The sequence below is a fragment of the Magnusiomyces paraingens genome (genome assembly GCF_902498895.1).
Source record: "Magnusiomyces paraingens strain CBS 517.90 genome assembly, contig: contig3, whole genome shotgun sequence".
NCBI lineage: Eukaryota > Fungi > Ascomycota > Dipodascomycetes > Dipodascales > Dipodascaceae > Magnusiomyces > Magnusiomyces paraingens.
Window position 1 is genome coordinate 2,647,651 of NW_022474069.1, and position 18,744 is coordinate 2,666,394.

The 18,744-nt window shown below is 37.7% G+C and overlaps 7 protein-coding genes across 7 annotated transcripts; 5 read left to right on the plus strand and 2 right to left on the minus strand.

Annotated features, from left to right (window-relative positions):
* Window positions 1-107: 107 nt before the first annotated feature.
* On the plus strand, window positions 108-2,742 carry SAPINGB_P004118 (uncharacterized protein; the record flags this gene model as incomplete). Its single annotated transcript, XM_031998833.1, has 2 exons — window positions 108-129; window positions 185-2,742. 2 exons carry the CDS (start codon window positions 108-110, stop codon window positions 2,740-2,742), a joined length of 2,580 nt encoding a protein of 859 aa, XP_031854724.1.
* A 276-nt stretch (window positions 2,743-3,018) lies between these two features.
* SAPINGB_P004119 (uncharacterized protein) lies at window positions 3,019-4,961 on the minus strand (the record flags this gene model as incomplete). The annotated part of the gene is made up of 2 exons (XM_031998834.1): window positions 3,019-4,371; window positions 4,575-4,961. The coding sequence occupies 2 exons, from the start codon at window positions 4,959-4,961 to the stop codon at window positions 3,019-3,021; spliced, it is 1,740 nt and encodes a 579-aa protein (XP_031854725.1).
* Window positions 4,962-7,251: 2,290 nt separating this feature from the next.
* Window positions 7,252-10,368, plus strand: SAPINGB_P004120 (uncharacterized protein; the record flags this gene model as incomplete). The annotated part of the gene is made up of 1 exon (XM_031998835.1): window positions 7,252-10,368. One exon carries the CDS (start codon window positions 7,252-7,254, stop codon window positions 10,366-10,368), a length of 3,117 nt encoding a protein of 1,038 aa, XP_031854726.1.
* Window positions 10,369-10,665: 297 nt separating this feature from the next.
* SAPINGB_P004121 (uncharacterized protein) lies at window positions 10,666-10,971 on the plus strand (the record flags this gene model as incomplete). Its single annotated transcript, XM_031998836.1, has 1 exon — window positions 10,666-10,971. The coding sequence occupies one exon, from the start codon at window positions 10,666-10,668 to the stop codon at window positions 10,969-10,971; it is 306 nt and encodes a 101-aa protein (XP_031854727.1).
* A 377-nt stretch (window positions 10,972-11,348) lies between these two features.
* On the minus strand, window positions 11,349-12,662 carry SAPINGB_P004122 (uncharacterized protein; the record flags this gene model as incomplete). The annotated part of the gene is made up of 1 exon (XM_031998837.1): window positions 11,349-12,662. One exon carries the CDS (start codon window positions 12,660-12,662, stop codon window positions 11,349-11,351), a length of 1,314 nt encoding a protein of 437 aa, XP_031854728.1.
* Window positions 12,663-13,638: 976 nt separating this feature from the next.
* SAPINGB_P004123 (uncharacterized protein) lies at window positions 13,639-14,777 on the plus strand (the record flags this gene model as incomplete). The annotated part of the gene is made up of 4 exons (XM_031998838.1): window positions 13,639-13,766; window positions 13,909-13,966; window positions 14,076-14,691; window positions 14,752-14,777. 4 exons carry the CDS (start codon window positions 13,639-13,641, stop codon window positions 14,775-14,777), a joined length of 828 nt encoding a protein of 275 aa, XP_031854729.1.
* Window positions 14,778-15,423: 646 nt separating this feature from the next.
* Window positions 15,424-18,036, plus strand: SAPINGB_P004124 (uncharacterized protein; the record flags this gene model as incomplete). The annotated part of the gene is made up of 1 exon (XM_031998839.1): window positions 15,424-18,036. One exon carries the CDS (start codon window positions 15,424-15,426, stop codon window positions 18,034-18,036), a length of 2,613 nt encoding a protein of 870 aa, XP_031854730.1.
* Between the last annotated feature and the right edge of the window lie 708 nt (window positions 18,037-18,744).

An 18,744-nucleotide genomic window follows, 5' to 3' on the forward strand; every position in this document is an offset into this window, starting at 1 on the left:
ACTTGCAACTATATAAACAGCTTGAAATCTCCCATTCTTTTCAAACTTTTTTTTTTATTCCTACCATCAACCAAATTAGATTTTAAAAAAATAATAAAAATAAGTAAATGATGTTTGTTTATAAAAGAGGTAAGTAATCTTTTTTGATTTTGCATTATATACCTCCTAGACTAACTCTCTATAGACGGAAGAAAGGAAAAGGTTCAGTTTGACAAAATCACTGCCAGACTGTCTCGCCTGTGTTATGGCCTGGACCCTACCCATGTTGATGCAGCCAAAATCACACAAAGTGTCATTACTGGTGTTTACCAAGGTGTCACCACTGTTGAGCTTGATAATCTTGCTGCTGAGACAGCTGCTTACATGACGACACAGCATCCAGACTATGCAATTCTTGCTGCACGCATTGCCATTTCTAATCTTCACAAGCAGACTAAGAAGCAGTTTTCTCAAGTTGTTTATGATTTGTATCACTACATCAATCCTAAGAATGGAAAGCTGTCACCTATGATTTCTGAGGAAGTCTACAAGGTGGTTCAAGAGCATGAGGACGAGCTTAACTCGGCCATTGTCTACGACCGAGACTTTTCATACAACTACTTTGGTTTCAAGACCCTGGAGCGATCATATCTGCTGCGTATTAATGGCAAGGTTGCTGAGCGCCCACAACACATGATTATGCGTGTCGCTGTGGGAATCCACGGGTCTAACATTGAGAAGGCAATTGAGACTTACAACTTTATGTCGCTCAAGTACTTTACCCACGCTTCTCCTACGCTTTATAACTCTGGTACTCCCAAGCCCCAAATGTCGTCGTGCTTTTTGATCAACATGAAGGATGACTCGATTGATGGCATTTATGACACCCTCAAGACATGTGCGCTTATTTCCAAGTCTGCAGGCGGCATTGGCTTGAGCATCCACAATATCCGTGCGACTGGGTCGTACATTGCTGGCACCAACGGTACATCCAATGGTGTTGTGCCAATGCTGCGTGTATTTAACAATACGGCGCGTTATGTTGATCAGGGTGGCAACAAGCGTCCTGGTGCATTTGCTGTTTACCTTGAGCCCTGGCATGATGATGTGTTTGAGTTTATTGAGTTACGCAAGAACCATGGTAAGGAAGAAGTGCGCGCACGCGACTTGTTTTATGCCCTCTGGATTCCTGACTTGTTTATGAAGCGTGTTGAGGCTAACCAGGATTGGACTTTGATGTGTCCCAATGAATGCCCCGGTCTTGATGACGTTTGGGGTGAGAAGTTTGAAGCGCTTTATGAAAAGTATGAGCGCGAGGGTCGTGGTCGTCGCACAGTCAAGGCTCAAAAGCTGTGGTATGCCATTTTGGAAGCCCAGACTGAGACTGGTAATCCATTTATGTTGTACAAGGATTCGTGCAACCGCAAGTCAAACCAGCAGAACCTGGGAACCATCAAGTCATCGAATTTGTGTTGCGAAATTGTGGAGTACTCGTCTCCAGACGAGGTTGCTGTGTGCAATCTGGCATCAATTGCTCTGCCAACCTATGTGGAGCGCAATGACGAAGACTCATGGTATGATTTTGAGAAGCTGCACGAAGTGACTAAGATTGTGGTGCGCAACTTGAATCAGATTATTGACCGCAACTTTTACCCGGTTCCTGAGGCTAAGAAATCTAACATGCGTCATCGTCCTATTGCTGTGGGTGTTCAAGGTCTTGCTGATACCTTTATGTCTCTGCGGCTGCCGTTTGATTCTCCTGAAGCTAAGCAGTTGAATATCCAAATCTTTGAGACCATTTACCATGCTGCTGTTGAATCATCGATTGAGCTTGCTCGTGAACAAGGCACTTATGAATCGTACGAAGGGTCGCCTGCTTCTAAGGGTCTTTTGCAATACGATCTTTGGGATGTTACTCCTACTGATTTGTGGGATTGGACTGAACTTAAGGATAACTTGAAGAAGTATGGTCTACGCAATTCGTTATTGGTTGCACCCATGCCAACTGCTTCGACTTCTCAGATTCTCGGATTCAATGAGTGCTTTGAGCCTTACACTTCTAACATTTACTCTCGAAGAGTGCTTGCTGGCGAGTTTCAGATTGTGAATCAATGGCTTTTGCGGGATCTTGTTGAGATGGGACTTTGGGATGAGGACATGAAGAATCGTATTATTGCCAATAATGGTTCGATTCAGGGCATTTCTACTATTCCAGATGATCTTAAGGCTCTGTATAAGACTGTATGGGAACTTTCGCAAAAGACCATTATTGATATGGCAGCAGATCGGTCACCATTTATTGATCAGTCACAATCACTCAACATTTATATTCAATCGCCAACCATGGGCAAACTTACATCCATGCACTTTTACGGCTGGAAGAAGGGGCTTAAGACTGGTATGTATTATCTTCGTACTATGGCAGCCTCTGCACCCATTCAGTTTACTGTGGATCAAGAGAAGCTTAAACAGGAGATTGCTCAACGAGGCGTTGCTCGTGCACTTGATAGAAAGCCATACCGTCATGTGGCGCGTGTTGGTAAGCGTCCAGAGCCCACATCTGTGGTAACAGTTGTGGAGGAAACTACAGTGTCAGTTTCATCATCGCCAGCTGCCAAGGTGACGGAGATTGATGAACTAACAGTACAATTGGGCCAGTCTGGATTGACTTCAACAGGTGAGAGCGAGATTGATATTTATAACTCAAAGGTTATTGCTTGTTCTATCAACAATCCTGAGTCTTGTGAAATGTGCTCTGGTTAGAAGGGGGAGGGGGAAAAAAAAAGGGGGGGAAGTTTCTGGTATTTAAGAGGCTTTATTTAATGTATTAAGTTTTTTTATTTTTTTTTCTATATATTTATATCTATGATGGGTTTTTGTTTGTTTATTTTTTTTATTTAATTTATCTGTATCTTAATTTAAAACGTTATTATCACTTTTAACTTTTGTAATTCCCCCCCCCCCCATTAAAATAAAATCCTTAAAATCCTTAAAATTCTTAAAATCCTTAAAATCCTTAATAGATTATAATCTTCATCATTACTTTGCAATTTTACTCAGAGCAGAAAGCCATTGCCTGGTCCAAAATGCACGCTTTACAATGGCATAAATGTACTGATATTGAGTTTTATTTTGAACCATTTCAATGCGTTGAGACCGCAATTGTGACACCAGCTCATAAATAGGATCTGAGCCTGGTGGGACCAGTGCAATATGAGTATTTGTAGGGGTCTGCATGGAACCAAACCCTGTTGCCGTTGCAGCAGCTGAAGCAGAAGCAGCAGCTGCCAACGCCACTGCGTCATCAGGGGAGCTAGGTGACACAGGGTTGGATCGTGGTGTGGTTGGAGGGTAAGGGTATCCATAAGACTGGGCCAGGAGTTTTGATCGCGTCAGCATGTAGTCAATGACAACAAACGTACCAGTTCTTCCAACACCTGCGGAGCAGTGGACAACGAGCGGCATTTTCCCAGCAGCTGGAAGCAATGCATTGGCTGCAGCAACAAGCCCAGCAATATCATGGTCGGCTGTAGGAGCACCAAAATCAACCCAGGAATCAACATATAAATGGTGTACTGTTTTAGTGCGGCCATCATGGGGGCAAGTGAGTGAGAGCACGGAATGGGTGTATGGGAAAGTAGTTGTAGGCAAAGAAGAAGAGGAAGAAGAAGAGGATGACGTGGAAGAGGAAGAAGATGAAGAAGAAGCAGATGAACAAGAGGTTGAAGTTGATGTTGAGGATCCGTTTGAGAGTTCTGCTGCTAGATGAGGATTTGAGAGGGAAGACGACATTGATCTTGGTCGTTTAAGAGAAGATGAAGAAGATGCAGATGCAGATGCAGATGCAGAAGCAGAAGCAGTTTTAGAGTCTTTGGGATCATGCTTGGTGACAGTATTGCATACAATTTTCAAATCTAAAGGAAAGTTTGATGGATCTGCAGCAAGTTCAATGACAGATCCTGGGACTCTTGGCCAATAAGATGCACAAGCTTCTCTTTTATTTTCAGTGAGAGGAGTAAGCATGAGCACAACCATTGTATCAGAATGGAACTGTTTAGAGTACTCTGATAGAGAGTAAAGCATATGCCAAAAATGAGGGACGGTTGAGCGGGTAGGACCTTGAGTTGCAATGTATTGTTTGGGTCCGATTGCTTGGCCTGAGGAGGCAGAAGAAGAAGAAGAAGAAGAAGAAGATGATGATGATGATGGGGAAGGTGCAGATGAAGAAAAAGAAGAAGAAGAAGAAGGAGAAGAATGCAATCTGGATGATTGGAGTTGTTTTGTTAATGGATTAACATTGAGGTCGAGAGTGATAAGGGATGCATTAATGTAATCGTTACCTCCAGGGACAACAGCAATATGAATCCGGTTATTGTTAAAAGGAAGAATATTCTTAAAAAAAGAAAAAAAAAAAAAAAAAAAAAAGAAAAGGTTAATATAGAGTTAATATAGAGTTAATATAGGGTTAAGATTTAGTTAAGATTTAGTTTTTAAATCAAAGTTTTAATCTGATTTTTTTTTTTTTTTTTTTTCAAAAAAAAAAAAAAATAGATAAATGGATGGATAGATTGATAGATTGATAGAAGGAAACTTACTGTGTACCTATTGCGGTCCATATTGCGTAATGCATCGTTAAATGTCCAGCCTTGTGCAGGATCACAAAGCGGGGGTACCTTAGAAGAAGAAGAAGAAGAAGAATAAGAATAAGATGATGATGACGTTGACAATTTTGCATGATGGGTCGAGGAAGACGAGGCAGCTGCAATTTGGTGAAGTCTAGATTTCTGGGCATCTTGAATAGCCCTAAATCTAGCAGCCATATCAGGAGAATCAAGCATTAAAAATGGGGGCATTGCACGTTCTATTTTACGTTCAGCCTTTTCTATTTTAACACGGTATTGAGGATCTGATTCAAGAATTCGTTTTTGAGTAGAAACTGCTGCAACAGTTGGGACTAGAACGACTTTATGGGTAGTTGCCATTTTGTATTGGTTATGTTGGTTATGTTGATTGTGGTGGTGATTGTGATTGTGATTGTGATGGTGGTGGTGGTGGTGGTGGTGGTTATGAATATTTCCAGATGTTGGTGGTAGTGGTTGTGGAGAAGCAGGAGAAGCAGGAGCTGAAAAGGGAATATTACCAGAAAGAGAAGTCCGTGAAGCTCTTCGGGCGTGATGCTGATAGCTCAGAGAGGTAGGGCTTACGAGAGAAACAGATGAGGTATTTCTTGATTGGGCTGATGTTGCATGAATCAAACTAGCAGGAGATCCAGCAGATGAAGGTTGACTATGGGAATATATTGAAGTTCTAGAAGAGGAAGTAATTGGTTTATTTGATAGAGTCAAAGGAGCTGGTTTATGCTTTGTAGTATTAGAAGTGGAAGTTGTAGGTATTATTACTTTTGATGTATGATTATGATTATGATTATGTGTAGTTGTTAAAGAGATTGAACTTAGGTTATTAAAACTTGTTGATCCTGAAAGTTTTGGAGAAGCAGTTGTAGATCTGAGAGGAAGGTCTACCATGGTGTTATTTTTATAAGTAGAAGAAGAAGATATTGGTCCAGGACTTGCCAATCTAGATGGAGGTTTAGAAATGTTATTATTATTATTATTATTATTATTATTATTATTATTATTATGGTGGTGATGATGATGATGATGATTACTTTGATTGTTATTGTGGATGTTTTGTGAGGGCATTAATTGAGCAGATTTTGGTCTTTTTGTCTGAGGCTGTTGTTGTTGTTGTTGTTGTTGTTGCAGAGATTCTCTTCTTGGAGTTGCAGGTCTTATGGAAGAACCATTATTATACTGAATAAGATGATTATTATGATCTTGAATCGATGGAGGTACTCCAGGTTTAAATTCTACTCTGATATGAACTGGGTCATTATTGATAGCCTTTTGTTGCTGTTTATTATTATTATTATTATTATTATTATTATTATTATTAGACTTCTGTTGCTTCTTCTGCTTGCTTTTCTTGAACTTTTCAGGGCCTCCATTTCGTGCAAGCCAATCGGCGTCTACCGCATCGATATCTCCATTATGTCCTTGTTTATTATTATTATTATTACTATGCCTTCCTAGAAGTTTTCTAAGCATGATGATGTTAAATTTATATTTTTTTAAAAATCAATTGAAAAAAAAAAAAAGAAAAAGAAAGATGAGATTAATTTTTTATTTTTATTTTTGGGAGAGAGAGAGAGAGAGAGAGAGAGAGGGGGAGGGTGGATTGTTGAATAATTTAAAGGGTTTTGTTGAGCGTCTTTTTTCCTGCTGCTGCTGCTGCTGCTGCTTTTACTACTGCAACTACTGCAACTACTGCAACTACTGCAACTACTGTTGGCAAATCGCCGCCGCCTAACAAAAAAAAAAAAAAAATCCCTTTTGGTTGAAACCTTTTTTTAAGAAGAAAATGAAGAAGAAGAAGTAGGAGGAAGAGGAGGATGAAAGGAAGAAACCGCCACCACCACCAACGCCGCCGCCCTTTTTTTTTTTTTTTAATTATTATTATTATTATTATTATTATTATTATTCTTAGTAGTAACTACTACAACAACAACAACAATCAGAAAAAAAATGTCAGCCAGCCGTCTTCCACGTGACTGCCATTGTCTTCAGTGGCTGCTTATTTTTAATTTTTTAATTTTTTAATTTTTTAATTTTTTATTTTTTTATTTTTTTATTTTTTTATTTTCTTGGTATTTAAAAAGGCCACCAAAGCCGCCCTTTTTTTTTTATTTTTTTTTAAATTTTTTAAATTTTTTAATTTTTTAATTTTTTTTTTTATTTTTTAATTTTTTTTTCTTTAAAATTTTTAATTATTCGATAGTGGATTAATTTTTTAACAATATAAAGTCCATTTCCTACTTTAGCAATAAAAAAAATAAAAAAATAAAAAAAAATAAATAATAAAAAAAAAAAAAAAGACACACCACATTTTTTTTCTACTTTCTTACCTAATCACACAAACTTATATTACCTAATATATATATATTTTTTCAATATATAATATATATATATATATATTCATCATCATCATTTTTTTTTTTTTTATTTATTTATTTTATATTTATTATATTTATTATATTTATTATTTATTATTTAAGTCCATTCTCATTCATTCACTCATTCACTCAATCACTCTCACACATACACACACACTCTCTCTCTCTCTTTTTCTCTCTTTCTTTTTTTTTTTTTTTTTTTTTTTTTTTCTTCTATCACTACCACCACCACCACCACCACCACCACTATCTTTCAAATAATGCCTGACCGACCTATTCTTCCAATGACTTCGGTTGATACAATCCATGAAGAAGAACCTTCTAATGAAGAACAATATTCTTCTTCTTCTTCTTCTTCTTCTTCTTCTTCTCCTCCAACAACAACTAGCCTTTCCTCTCAAGTGGCTGCCATTTCCATTGCAAACCCCCCTCCTTCTGCTGCTGCAATGGCTAGAGCTCCAGGCCCTTACCAACTCAGCCCATCTTCTGCCCTCTCTTCTGAAATCCCAGCTGTCCCCCTTGGTGTCAATACCTCTGTAGCTGCTCCCGTTGTTCAATCATCATCATTATCATCATCTGGTGGTGTCTCTCCTCTTTCATCTCGTAAACCTTCCTTTAATACCATTGAGTCTTCTACTGCTGGCCCAATTTCCCCACACTCAACTTCTGCTGCCCCTTCACCAATCTCTCGAACCTCTTCAGCTTCTTCTACCTCTTCCATTGGCTCTGCTACCTCTGCCTCTGTCACAATTACAGGCCATGGCTCTAATAATTTGTCTTCAAACCATCATACACCACCATTATCCCCATCTTCTAATAGTTCTTCCTATTCAAGACTCTCAAAACTTATACACAGGGGTTCTAATCATGGCCAAAGCTTATCTGGAACCAATGGCGCGGCCGAATCGCACCACAACTCTTCTAGAAAATTGTCTGCACCTGCTGCTCCCCAAGCAGCCACTCTAGCTGCTTCTCAACAACAATCACAACAAAACCATTTTCCAGGCACGAGGCCCCATTCGTCCTCCTCGGCTGCTGCCACTGCTGATTCAGCCGCTGCTATCGCTGCAAATGTTAATAATAATGCCAATGCTACTACTGCTACTAATGCTACTTCTCCTCCTTCTGCCCATGGAACTAAACATTCTAGTCTCTTTAGAAGAAATACAACTGCTACATCCACTGGTAGACCAAACTCTGCCGGTGCCGGTGCCGGTGCTGCTGCTGTTGTCTCGGCTTCTTCTTCTGCTGCAACTCAACGTAAACCAAAAGCTTCTGGCCCTACTGCAACCCCAGCTAATAATATTGCCATGTCTTTTGGTGCTGAAACTGGAGTGGCTACTGCTGCTGAGCTTAATCGAGCAAACACTATGCAATCTTATGCTGCAAACCAACGTCCCCAACCTGTCCCTTCATCACGATCCTTTAGTGTATCCCGCTTGACTTCTCGTTTTACTAAACACCGCTCTGGCTCAGATTCTAGTGACTCGAATGTTCCAACCCCTGCAGGTAGTACCCCCCCATCTCGTCAAAACTCTCGCCAACCTTCACGTCAATCTTCCTTTTCTTCAGTCTCTTCCTCTAGACCTCCATCTCCAGGTCATGAAAAGGAAAATCCTGCTGATTATCTTCCTTCCCATCTTCTCGTTAAGGACTGGCACTTGGGTCACAAGTATTCTTTTGGTAAACTTAAAAAGAAGACTCTTGGTGATGGTGCCACTGCTACTGTTATTGTTGTTACTGGACCAAGCCTTATCCCAGGCTCTAAAGAAAAGGAGACGTATGCTTGCAAAGTTTACAAGAAGCGACCCCCTAAATCTGCAGAAACAGTTCGCGAATATTATGAAACATTTGCTGATGAGTATGTAATTATGCGCAATCTCCAACACATGAATGTTGTTCACGCTTTTGATTTGATGGTGGATTCTAAAGGCGCCTGGTGCACTATTTTGGAATATTGTGAAAATGGTGACCTTCACTCTCTGCTGGAATTGACTCGCAAGTATAAGAAGCGCATGTCTAGAGAACAACGTGCTTGTCTTTTTAAGCAGCTACTTTATGGTATCAATTATATTCACTCTAGAGGTATTGCTCACCGTGATATTAAGCCTGAAAATTTGCTTATCAGTGCTCGTGGAGAATTAAAGATTTCTGACTTTGGTGTTTCTGTTTATCTTTATGATGGTAACCCAGCTCCTGAAGATGAAGCTGTGGCTGATGCTACAGTTAAGCTGGCTTCTGGTCTTTGTGGTTCTGAGTTTTATATGGCTCCTGAGATTCATTCTCGTCGTAAACTTAAGGAGGAGGGTAAAGGTGATGGACATTATGATGCTCGCAAGGTTGATATTTGGGCTTGCGCTGTTACCTTTTTTAACATTTTTTATGGTTTCAACCTTTGGGGGGTTGCTGACTTTCATAAGGATAATTTGTTTAAAAAGTTTTCGCGTGAAATTTACAATTACTGGATTCAAGAGTTGGACTCTGCTTATATGAATGTTATTTCCATTTTACCTATTTATAATGGATACAAGGGTATGGATGAATCTACTACGGAGGAAATTTTGGCTATTGATGCTGCTGCAAATGAGCAATTACAAGGCCCACAAAAGTCTGGACTGGCTAATATTTTGCGTCTTGAAGAATTGGTTGATAATTTGAGGGATGTTATAGAGGAGATTGATGAGTGGGATGTTGAAGTTGAAGAGCATGATCGTTTGAAGAAGGATAAGGAGCGCAAGGAAAAGTTTACTGCAGAAGGCCAAGCTGATAAGTTTGAGCCTACTCCTGCACCTGCACCTCCTAAAGTTGAAGCTGTTGATGCCTTTATTGCTGAACATAAGCGTCGTCCTCGTGTGCCTCGTTATGATTTGTCATTTTACCATTCACAAACTAATGAAGAACAACCTTTGTTTATGGTAAACTCTGCTGGTGAAGGTATTAAGCGTATGTTGGCACAAATGCTTTTACCTTTTCCTGAGAAGCGACCTTCAGCTCGGGCCATTTTGGCTATGCCTTGTATGCGCAAGATTATGACTTGTGTTGATCCTGAGCCTCAAGATGCTCTTTTGAGTTGTCCCTTGGAGGATGGAAATTCTGAAGATGGTGGAATTTATGCTGGTGCTACTGTTGTATCTGCAGGACCTTCTTCAACTTCTGGAATGCTTTCTGCAGCACAAGAAATGGCTGCACGAGATAATGGAGCCAATCGAAAGGCTACAATGCAACGTACACAAACTGCAGAAGATATGAAGAAGTTGTTGGATGCTAGTAGAAATGTTCGTCGTGGAAATAACCGACATAATCATGATTTACCAGTGAAGCCGCCTAGCGGACATGGCCTGGGTGAGTTTAAACAGGCTCCACATGAGTTTTATTGAGTTTTTTTTTTTGTTTGATGAAGGAAGAGGAAAAGGAAGAGGAAGGAAAGGAGGAAGAGGAGGTGATTTTTCTTTTTTTGAAATGATTTTTTTTTTAGAGAGAGAATGAAGAAAAGTTCTCTATAGATAAAGCTCTTGTGATGATTTTTTTTTTTTTTTTTTTTTTTTTGTCTAACTCTTTTCATTCATTTTTTTTTTTTTTGTGTGTGTTTATTTTTATTTTTCTTTTTCTTTTTAACTTTATACATTATTATTATTATTATTATTATTATATTTAAAGCTTTTTTATTATCATTTATGGTTGAAAAGTTTAGATTGATGAAGCAAGAACGTCGTCGCAAAAAGTCTGAATTTTGGGCTGAAAAGAAGTCTCAAGTTAAAAATACACTTTTTATGGCTATGATGGAACGCAAAGTTGCAGCGGATGATTTTGATTTGAATTCTATTTGTCGTTGTAATCATCGTCATTGTCATGAAAAGAAGAAGATGAAGAAGAAGAAGAAGAATCAAGGAATTGTGGATGATGATGAAGATGATGAAGATGATGAAGATGATGAAGATGATGAAGATGATGAAGATGATGATGATGACTTTTGGTTGTAAATGAAGTCACGTGATTTAATGAGAAGGTTGACTTTTCAATTTATTAAATCACGTGATTTTAAACTTTATAACACCCATTAGTCTTCCCCCCCCTACGCATTGATATGTCATTATTATTATTATTATTACTACCACCACCACCACCACCACTACCACCTTCACTACAAGTGATGAACACGATAAGAAATTGAAGATTTATTTACTAACTCTTTTTTTTTTTTTTTTTTTTTTTTTTTTTTTTTGACTTAATTTATCTTATTTATTACTTTATAATTTATAATTTTTAATTTTTAATTTTTTTTTTTTTAATTTTTTTAATGTTAAATTCTCTCTTTTAACTATACTTAATACCTTGACAATTATTAATAGAAGATATCTTAATATCCTTTCTTCAACTTGTGCAACACAAAGTACAAGTAAATAATTGTTCTTGCAATTTGATCCTTGGTTAACATTGTAATGCCTTGACTAAAAAATCCCTTTAAAATTTGGCCCATGGCTCCTTGATACAAGTATCGTACACCTTTTGTTTTAACAATATCTATCAAGGTAGCTCCCAATGCTGGACCATTACTTTCACGGCGTACTTGCATTTGTGTTTTAATCAAAATAAGTGGATATGTAATTAAACTTGCCAAAGTTTTAGCAGATGCTGAAAAGAAAAAAAGTTCTGCTGAAGTAGGATTATCTCGTCGTCGTTGACGTTGTGCCCTTGTCATTCCACGCTCACCTCTAATAAAAAGTACTTTAAGTAATTGGAAAAAATAATAAGTCAATGATGGATTTACACTAAGTAAAATTGTAGCTCTAAATCCTGTCCAAAACCCCCAAATCCCACGCTCATTGTAAATGTCGCGAGCAACACGTGCTGCAGAAACGTGTCGTGCTTGTGTATGTCCCACATCAATTGTAGATTTGGAAAAACAAGATTTTGAAGTAGCAGCAGTAAGAGCTGCAGTTTGTTGACGAGTTACTATATTGTTAAGTGGTGCTGTAAAAAATTTGCAAAAAATTCCAGCAAGTGATCCAATAGCCAATTCTTCTATAACCCCAAGTGTAGCAGGTACATTTGTTCTTTTTGTTACTGTAACTACCCTTGTATTTACTCCTTCAACACCTTGCGATTTTAATCTTAAAGCAGCAGCTCGTTTGGCAGCTTGTTTGGATGCATGTCGTACTCGTGCGGTACGTAAAATGTCGTATGCGTAAAAGTAGAAAAAGGCAGAAATCATTGTTGAAAGGGTATCTTGAACTGCTCCATCATAGAATGCAAGAACACCTTCATCATGATAAATACGACAAATTGCATCCCATACACCTTTATATGGTTCTGGTCCAGTAGTGGTGGTGGTGGTGGTGGCAACAGAAGAAGAAGAAGAAGAAGACTTTGTAGCTAATTGTTTTTTAGAATTTTTCCCATCATTTCCCAGAAATTCTTGTTCTTGAGTCGATGATGACTTTGATGAAGAAACAAGAGCTGATTGAAGGTTAAGTTTATCTTGAACTTGAAGACGGGTAGTTACTAAATCAATGGGGAATACAAGTAGTCCTGCAACAGCACCGCCAATAGCTCCTGAGAATGCGTTTGCCCAAGCCGGCATATCAGAAGGTTCCACTCTAGGACGTTTTTGTATTGAATTTGATGAGGAAGAGGAGGAAGAAGATGGAGAAGATGGAGAAGAAGAAGACATTGTAAAGATATATATATATATATATATTTTTATAGATAATAGATGGGGTGGAAAAAAAGGAGTATTTTTGAGTATTTTTGAGTATTTTTTTTTTTTTTTAATAATTTAAGGGGAAGTTTGCTGTTTGCTTAGATGGATGAAGTGAATGAAGTGGAGAAAGAAAAACAGGCAGGAAAAAATATATTTTTTTTTTTTTTTCCCCGCAGAAAAAAACAAAAAAAACAAAAAAACAAAAAAACAAAAAAAGTGGGCAGTTCATAATTTACGTGATTATGTGTCATCATTATTAATAATAATATCATGTGATAAGCCGTACATATAATTATATATCTACTATTACTTAATCTAAAATGAGTTAATTTAAATTTAATTAATTTAATTAATTTAACTTTTTATTTAAATTTAAATTTCCTTTTCTTAGCGCTTTTTTTTTTTTTTTTTTTTCTTCCTTTCCTTTCCTTTCCTTTCCTTTCCTTTTTTTTTTTTTTTTTTTCTTGCCATCACCACAACCATCCAAAAAAAATAATACAAAAATACAAAAATACAAAAATCTAAAAAAAAAAAAAAAAAAAAAAAAAAAAAAAACCCTCCGAAATTTTTTTTTTTTTCTTTTTTCTTTTCTTTCTTTCTTTCTGTTTCAACTTTTTTTTGTTTTTTTATCAAAATTCATTAAATTACATTCATTTTGATTTTTAAAGAAAAAAACAACAACTTAAATATTCAAATATATTTAAATTATAATATATTAAAGATATCTCTCGGAAGCTTTCTTTTTTTTTTTTTTTTTTTTTTTTTGTCCCTACAAGGTCTCGTTTTAGTTTTTGCATCTCCTTTGTCTTACTAAGAACAGAAAGGACTATCATAATCAACTAAATATATATATATACCATTTCAGCATAAAAAATACCATTTATATTTATATATATATTATTATTATCATCATCATCATTATTTTAAAAAAAAAAAAAAAAAAACCATGAGTAGAAGTTCAACTCCTATGGCATCGGCTGCCATTCTCATGAAACAATACAAGGAGCTTACTGATCCTAAAACTTGTGTACCATCTTTCCACATTACTCTGCAAAATGATGACATTTATCACTGGTATGTATTATATTATATATTCATCACTACTTAAAAAAAAAAAAAAACCTCCTCCAAATATTTATATATATAAAGCATTAATAATATCTATTTTCACACATTATTCCCTACCTTTCTAACCTTTCTAACCTTTCTATTTTAGGAATATCGGCGTCATGGTTCTTGCAGAAGATTCCCCATACAACGGCGGTTACTTTAAAGTAAGTCCAACAACAATAGTCAACCAAAACTTATTCCTTATTAACAACTTCCTCCTCCTTCTTTCTTTCTTTATTTATTTATTTATTTATTTTTTTTTTTTTCACCAAGGCCCGAATGATATTTCCATCAGATTACCCTTATAGCCCACCAACATTTAAATTCATTCCACCTATTTTCCATCCAAATGTTTACCGAGACGGCCGGCTCTGTATCTCGATTCTTCACAAGTCTGGTGACGTAACTAGCGGTGAACCAGATGGTGAGACTTGGTCTCCTGTTCAAACTGTTGAAAGTGTACTTGTATCGATTGTATCACTACTTTCAGACCCTAATATTAACTCTCCAGCAAATGTGGATGCCAGCGTAGCCTATACAAAAAACCCAGAGGAGTTTAAGCAACGGGTACGTGAAGAGGTTGAGCGGTCCAAAGTTAATATCCCTAAGGGCTTTGTTATGCCTTCTACACTTAAATCTGCTTACGTTGCTTCCAAAAGCCGTCATGACGCCCAGGAGGATGTTGTTGACGATGATTTTTGGTACGAGTCAGAGGACTCTCAAGCTGGTGAAGATGATCAAGGCTCGATGGCTAGTGAAGAGGAGGATGAGAATGGAAATGAGTATGATGGTGATGAAGTGGAAGAAGAAGATGAAGAAGAACAAGAAGAAGACGTTGAAGAAGAAGAAGAAGAACAAGAAGAAGAACAAGAAGATGAAGAAACTAAAGGTAAGTGATGACTTGATGTTAATTCCCACCTGGACTAACCCAACCAACAGACTCTAATAGCTCACAAAAAGCCTCGTCTGCGTTAAATAAACCATGACGTAGGAATAATGAAAAAAAAAAAAAAAAAAAAAAGGAGTTTATTTTTATTATTATCATCTTTTTATTTTATTTTATTTTATTTTACTTTATTATTATTATTATTATTATTATTATTATTATCATTATTATTATTATTATTATTATTATTATTATTATTATTATTATTATTATTATTATATATTTGTATTCTTAATATCATTTTTTTTTTTTTATTTATTTATTTATTTATTTATTTTTAACTGTACAGCTTAAAGCTCAGCCATGAGCCGCACGCTCTTTCAAAACTCATCCCTCCTCTCTCTCAACCAATCCGGGTAACTTTTTTTTTTTTTTTTTTTTTAAATTTCCTACCCTTTTAACACTTTCTTATATATAAATATAAATAAATTGATTACCGCATAGCTTTGATGAGCTTTTTTTTTTTATTTCTTTATGATGACTCTTTTGAAAAAAAAAGTTTTTTTTTTTTTTTTTTTTTTTTTTTTTCACCACTGCCAACCCGCCATTAAATTAAATCACCATTTTGATCTCTCACTAAAAAAAAAAAATACTTTTCTTTCTTTCTTTCTTTCTTTCAAACCATACAATCATACAACATAATCTTCCATCTTACCATTTTCATTCACCAAAATAATGTCATTCCCACTGCTGCCAAAGACCTCCTTTGCCGAAATAAGCAGTGCTCAGGCTCTTGCAAAACCTATTGGCCAGCTTCTTATCACTCTCACTCCAACAGATGATCTCTCTAAAGTATCCACCTACATCAAAACAAACTTCGGAACCCTCGAATTTTACGTCGACATCTCAACCCTAGAAGAATCCGTTGATTCCGCAATTAAACTCCTAGATGCAGGTGTTTACCGTGTCATTGTGACTCCTAACCTTGCCGCCGATCTCGTCTCTGCAGGCGTTAGTCCTCTCCGTATCCTCGCTGCTGCCCCAGCTTCTACCAATGACCAAGATGTTTCTGGCTTCGTGGTCACAGACACTTCTTCTTCTTCTTCTTCTTCTTCTTCTTCTATTCTTTCTGCCGCAAAAGACCTTGCCAAAAAACTTATTCCAGAAACTGGTGGTGCTAAACACCTTTATGTCTCTCTCCCAGACTCCATCGCTCTCAAGGATGCTACCGCTATTGTTGCTGCTTCGGCAACCCCCATTGTGTCTGCAGCCAAGCTGACCCGCGAACACGCTGCCGATAAGATCCAAGATAAACTCCCCGTGGCAGAATTCATTCTAACTGCTCTTTCTTCTGACCGTCCAGATGGTCTTTTCACTACCCTTGTTCTTGACGAAAATCAAACTGCTTTGGGTCTTGTCTACTCTTCCCCAGAATCAGTCAAGGAAGCTCTTCGCACTAACACTGGCGTCTACCAGTCTCGCCGTCACGGCCTCTGGTACAAGGGTGCAACTTCTGGTGCCACCCAAACTCTTCTTTCCATGGGCCTCGATTGTGATGGCGATTGTCTTAAAGTCACCGTTTCTCAACAGGGCCCCGGATTCTGCCACAACAATACTGCATCTTGCTTCGGTGCCTACCGTGGACTTCTGTCTCTCGAACAAACCCTACGTGCTCGCATCGCTTCTGCACCCGAGGGTTCCTACACCAAGCGTCTGTTCAATGATGAGAAACTACTGACAGCCAAGATTCTCGAAGAAGCCGAAGAGCTTGCTACTGCGAAAACTAAAGATGAAGTTTCCTGGGAAGCTGCCGATCTCCTTTACTTTGCATTTGCCAAGGTAGTTAAGGAGGGTGTTTCTGTCGCTGATGTTATGAACAATCTGGATTCTAAGAGTTACAAAATTTCAAGAAGAAGAGGTGACGCAAAACCAAAGTACGTTAAGCAGGTTGATGAACTTACAAAGTCACAGGATTCTGCTGCTGCTCCTGCTGCTGCTGCTCCTGCTGCTGCTGCCCCTGAACAACCCGCTCGTATCAAGATGAACTGCATTGATGCTTCCTCTTCTTCTCCTGAAGAAATTGAAAAGGTCCTTACTCGTCCTGTTCAAAAAACTTCCGACATTATGAAACTCGTTCTGCCCATTATCAACAATGTCATTGACAATGGTGACAAGGCTCTTCTCGAATATGCCGCCAAGTTTGAAAAAGTTGAGCTCAAAACTCCTGTCATTAATGCCCCTTTCTCTGATGAACTTATGAAACTCCCCCAGGATGTCAAGGATGCTCTTGATCTCAGTATTTCTAACGTTGAAAAGTTCCACGCTGCTCAACTCGATGAGTCCGAACTCCGTGTTGAAACAGTACCTGGTGTCATTTGCTCGCGTTTCGCTAGACCTATCGAGTCTGTCGGTCTTTACATCCCAGGTGGTACTGCCGTCTTGCCATCTACCGCACTCATGCTTGGTGTTCCTGCAAAGGTTGCAGGCTGCAAAAATATTATCTTTGCATCCCCTCCTCGCCGTGACGGTACCATCACTCCTGAAATCGTTTATGTCGCCCACAAGGTCGGTGCCAAAAAGATTGTGCTTGCTGGTGGTGCTCAGGCTGTTGCCGCTATGGCCTACGGTACTGAATCAGTCCCCAAGGTCGACAAGATTATGGGCCCTGGTAACCAGTTTGTTACTGCTGCTAAGATGCATGTCCAAAATGATACCCGTGCTCTTGTCTCCATCGATATGCCTGCTGGCCCCTCTGAGGTCCTTGTTGTAGCTGACAAGACTGCCAACCCTGCATTTGTTGCCTCCGATTTGTTGTCCCAGGCCGAACACGGTGTCGACTCACAAGTCATTTTGCTGGCAGTCGATCTTACTGATGCTGAGCTTGAGGCCATTGACGAAGAGCTCGAGAAGCAGGCGCTGGCGCTTCCACGTGTCGATATTGTCCGGGGATCCATTGCTCACTCCACTACATTGCGCGTCAAGACTCACGAACAGGCCATGGCTCTCAGTAACCAATATGCACCTGAGCACTTGATTCTTCAAATTGCTGACGCCAGCACCAAATGGGTCAAGCAAGTTGAGCACGCTGGTTCTGTATTTTTGGGTCCTTACTCTCCAGAATCTTGCGGTGATTACTCTTCAGGCACTAACCACACACTTCCTACTTACGGCTACGCCAAGATGTACTCGGGTGTTAACACTGGTACTTTTATGAAGCATATCACCAGCCAGGAACTGACGGAGGAAGGTCTTAAGGCTATTGGTCCTGCTGTCATGACAGTTGCTGCTGTCGAAGGCCTTGATGGTCATAAGAATGCAGTCAAGGTCCGTCTTGATGCCCTGAATTAGAGTTTTTTAGTTAGACTTTGAAAAAAAAAAAAAAAAAAAAAAATTCGTTTTCTATCTAGATTGTTGTTTATTTCTTTAATTTTAATTTTTTTTTTTTCCACTCTCTCTAGCTCAAAAACAGTTAACGATGAATATGTGCGGCGCAAAAAAGTATATAGTTTATAAACTATATACTTTATATAAACAACTTAAAATTTAACTTTTGACAAAAGATAATGATAATATTTTATAAATATCTATAAGCACAATACTCAACCATAATTGATGATTTCTATGTTTTTTTGTTTTAAGATCTTTTTTTTTTTTTATTTAATTTTTGTTAATTTTTGTTAATTTTTGTTAATTTTTGTTAAAATTTGGAGGGGAGGAGGAGAGAGGGGACTTCATTCAATGGCGAATTTCCCTTCTTGAGTTTTCTCATTCGGCAAAAAAAAAAAATAAAAAAATAAAAAAATAAAAACGCGAGTACTTTCTGCGATCGGATGTCAAATTTATAAAAAAAAATTATCAAACATATAAAAAGAGCATTTCAACAATGTCTTTTTTTTTTTTTATTGAATTGACTATATTTGCATTAAAAAAGTAAGGAAAATAAGAAGAAGAGTTTTTTTTTTTATTATTATTAATTTTTTCTATGTTTTTTTTTAATTAATTTGAGAAAAATAAAACTCTAGAAAAGGTGTCTGAATTTATTCAAGTATATATATA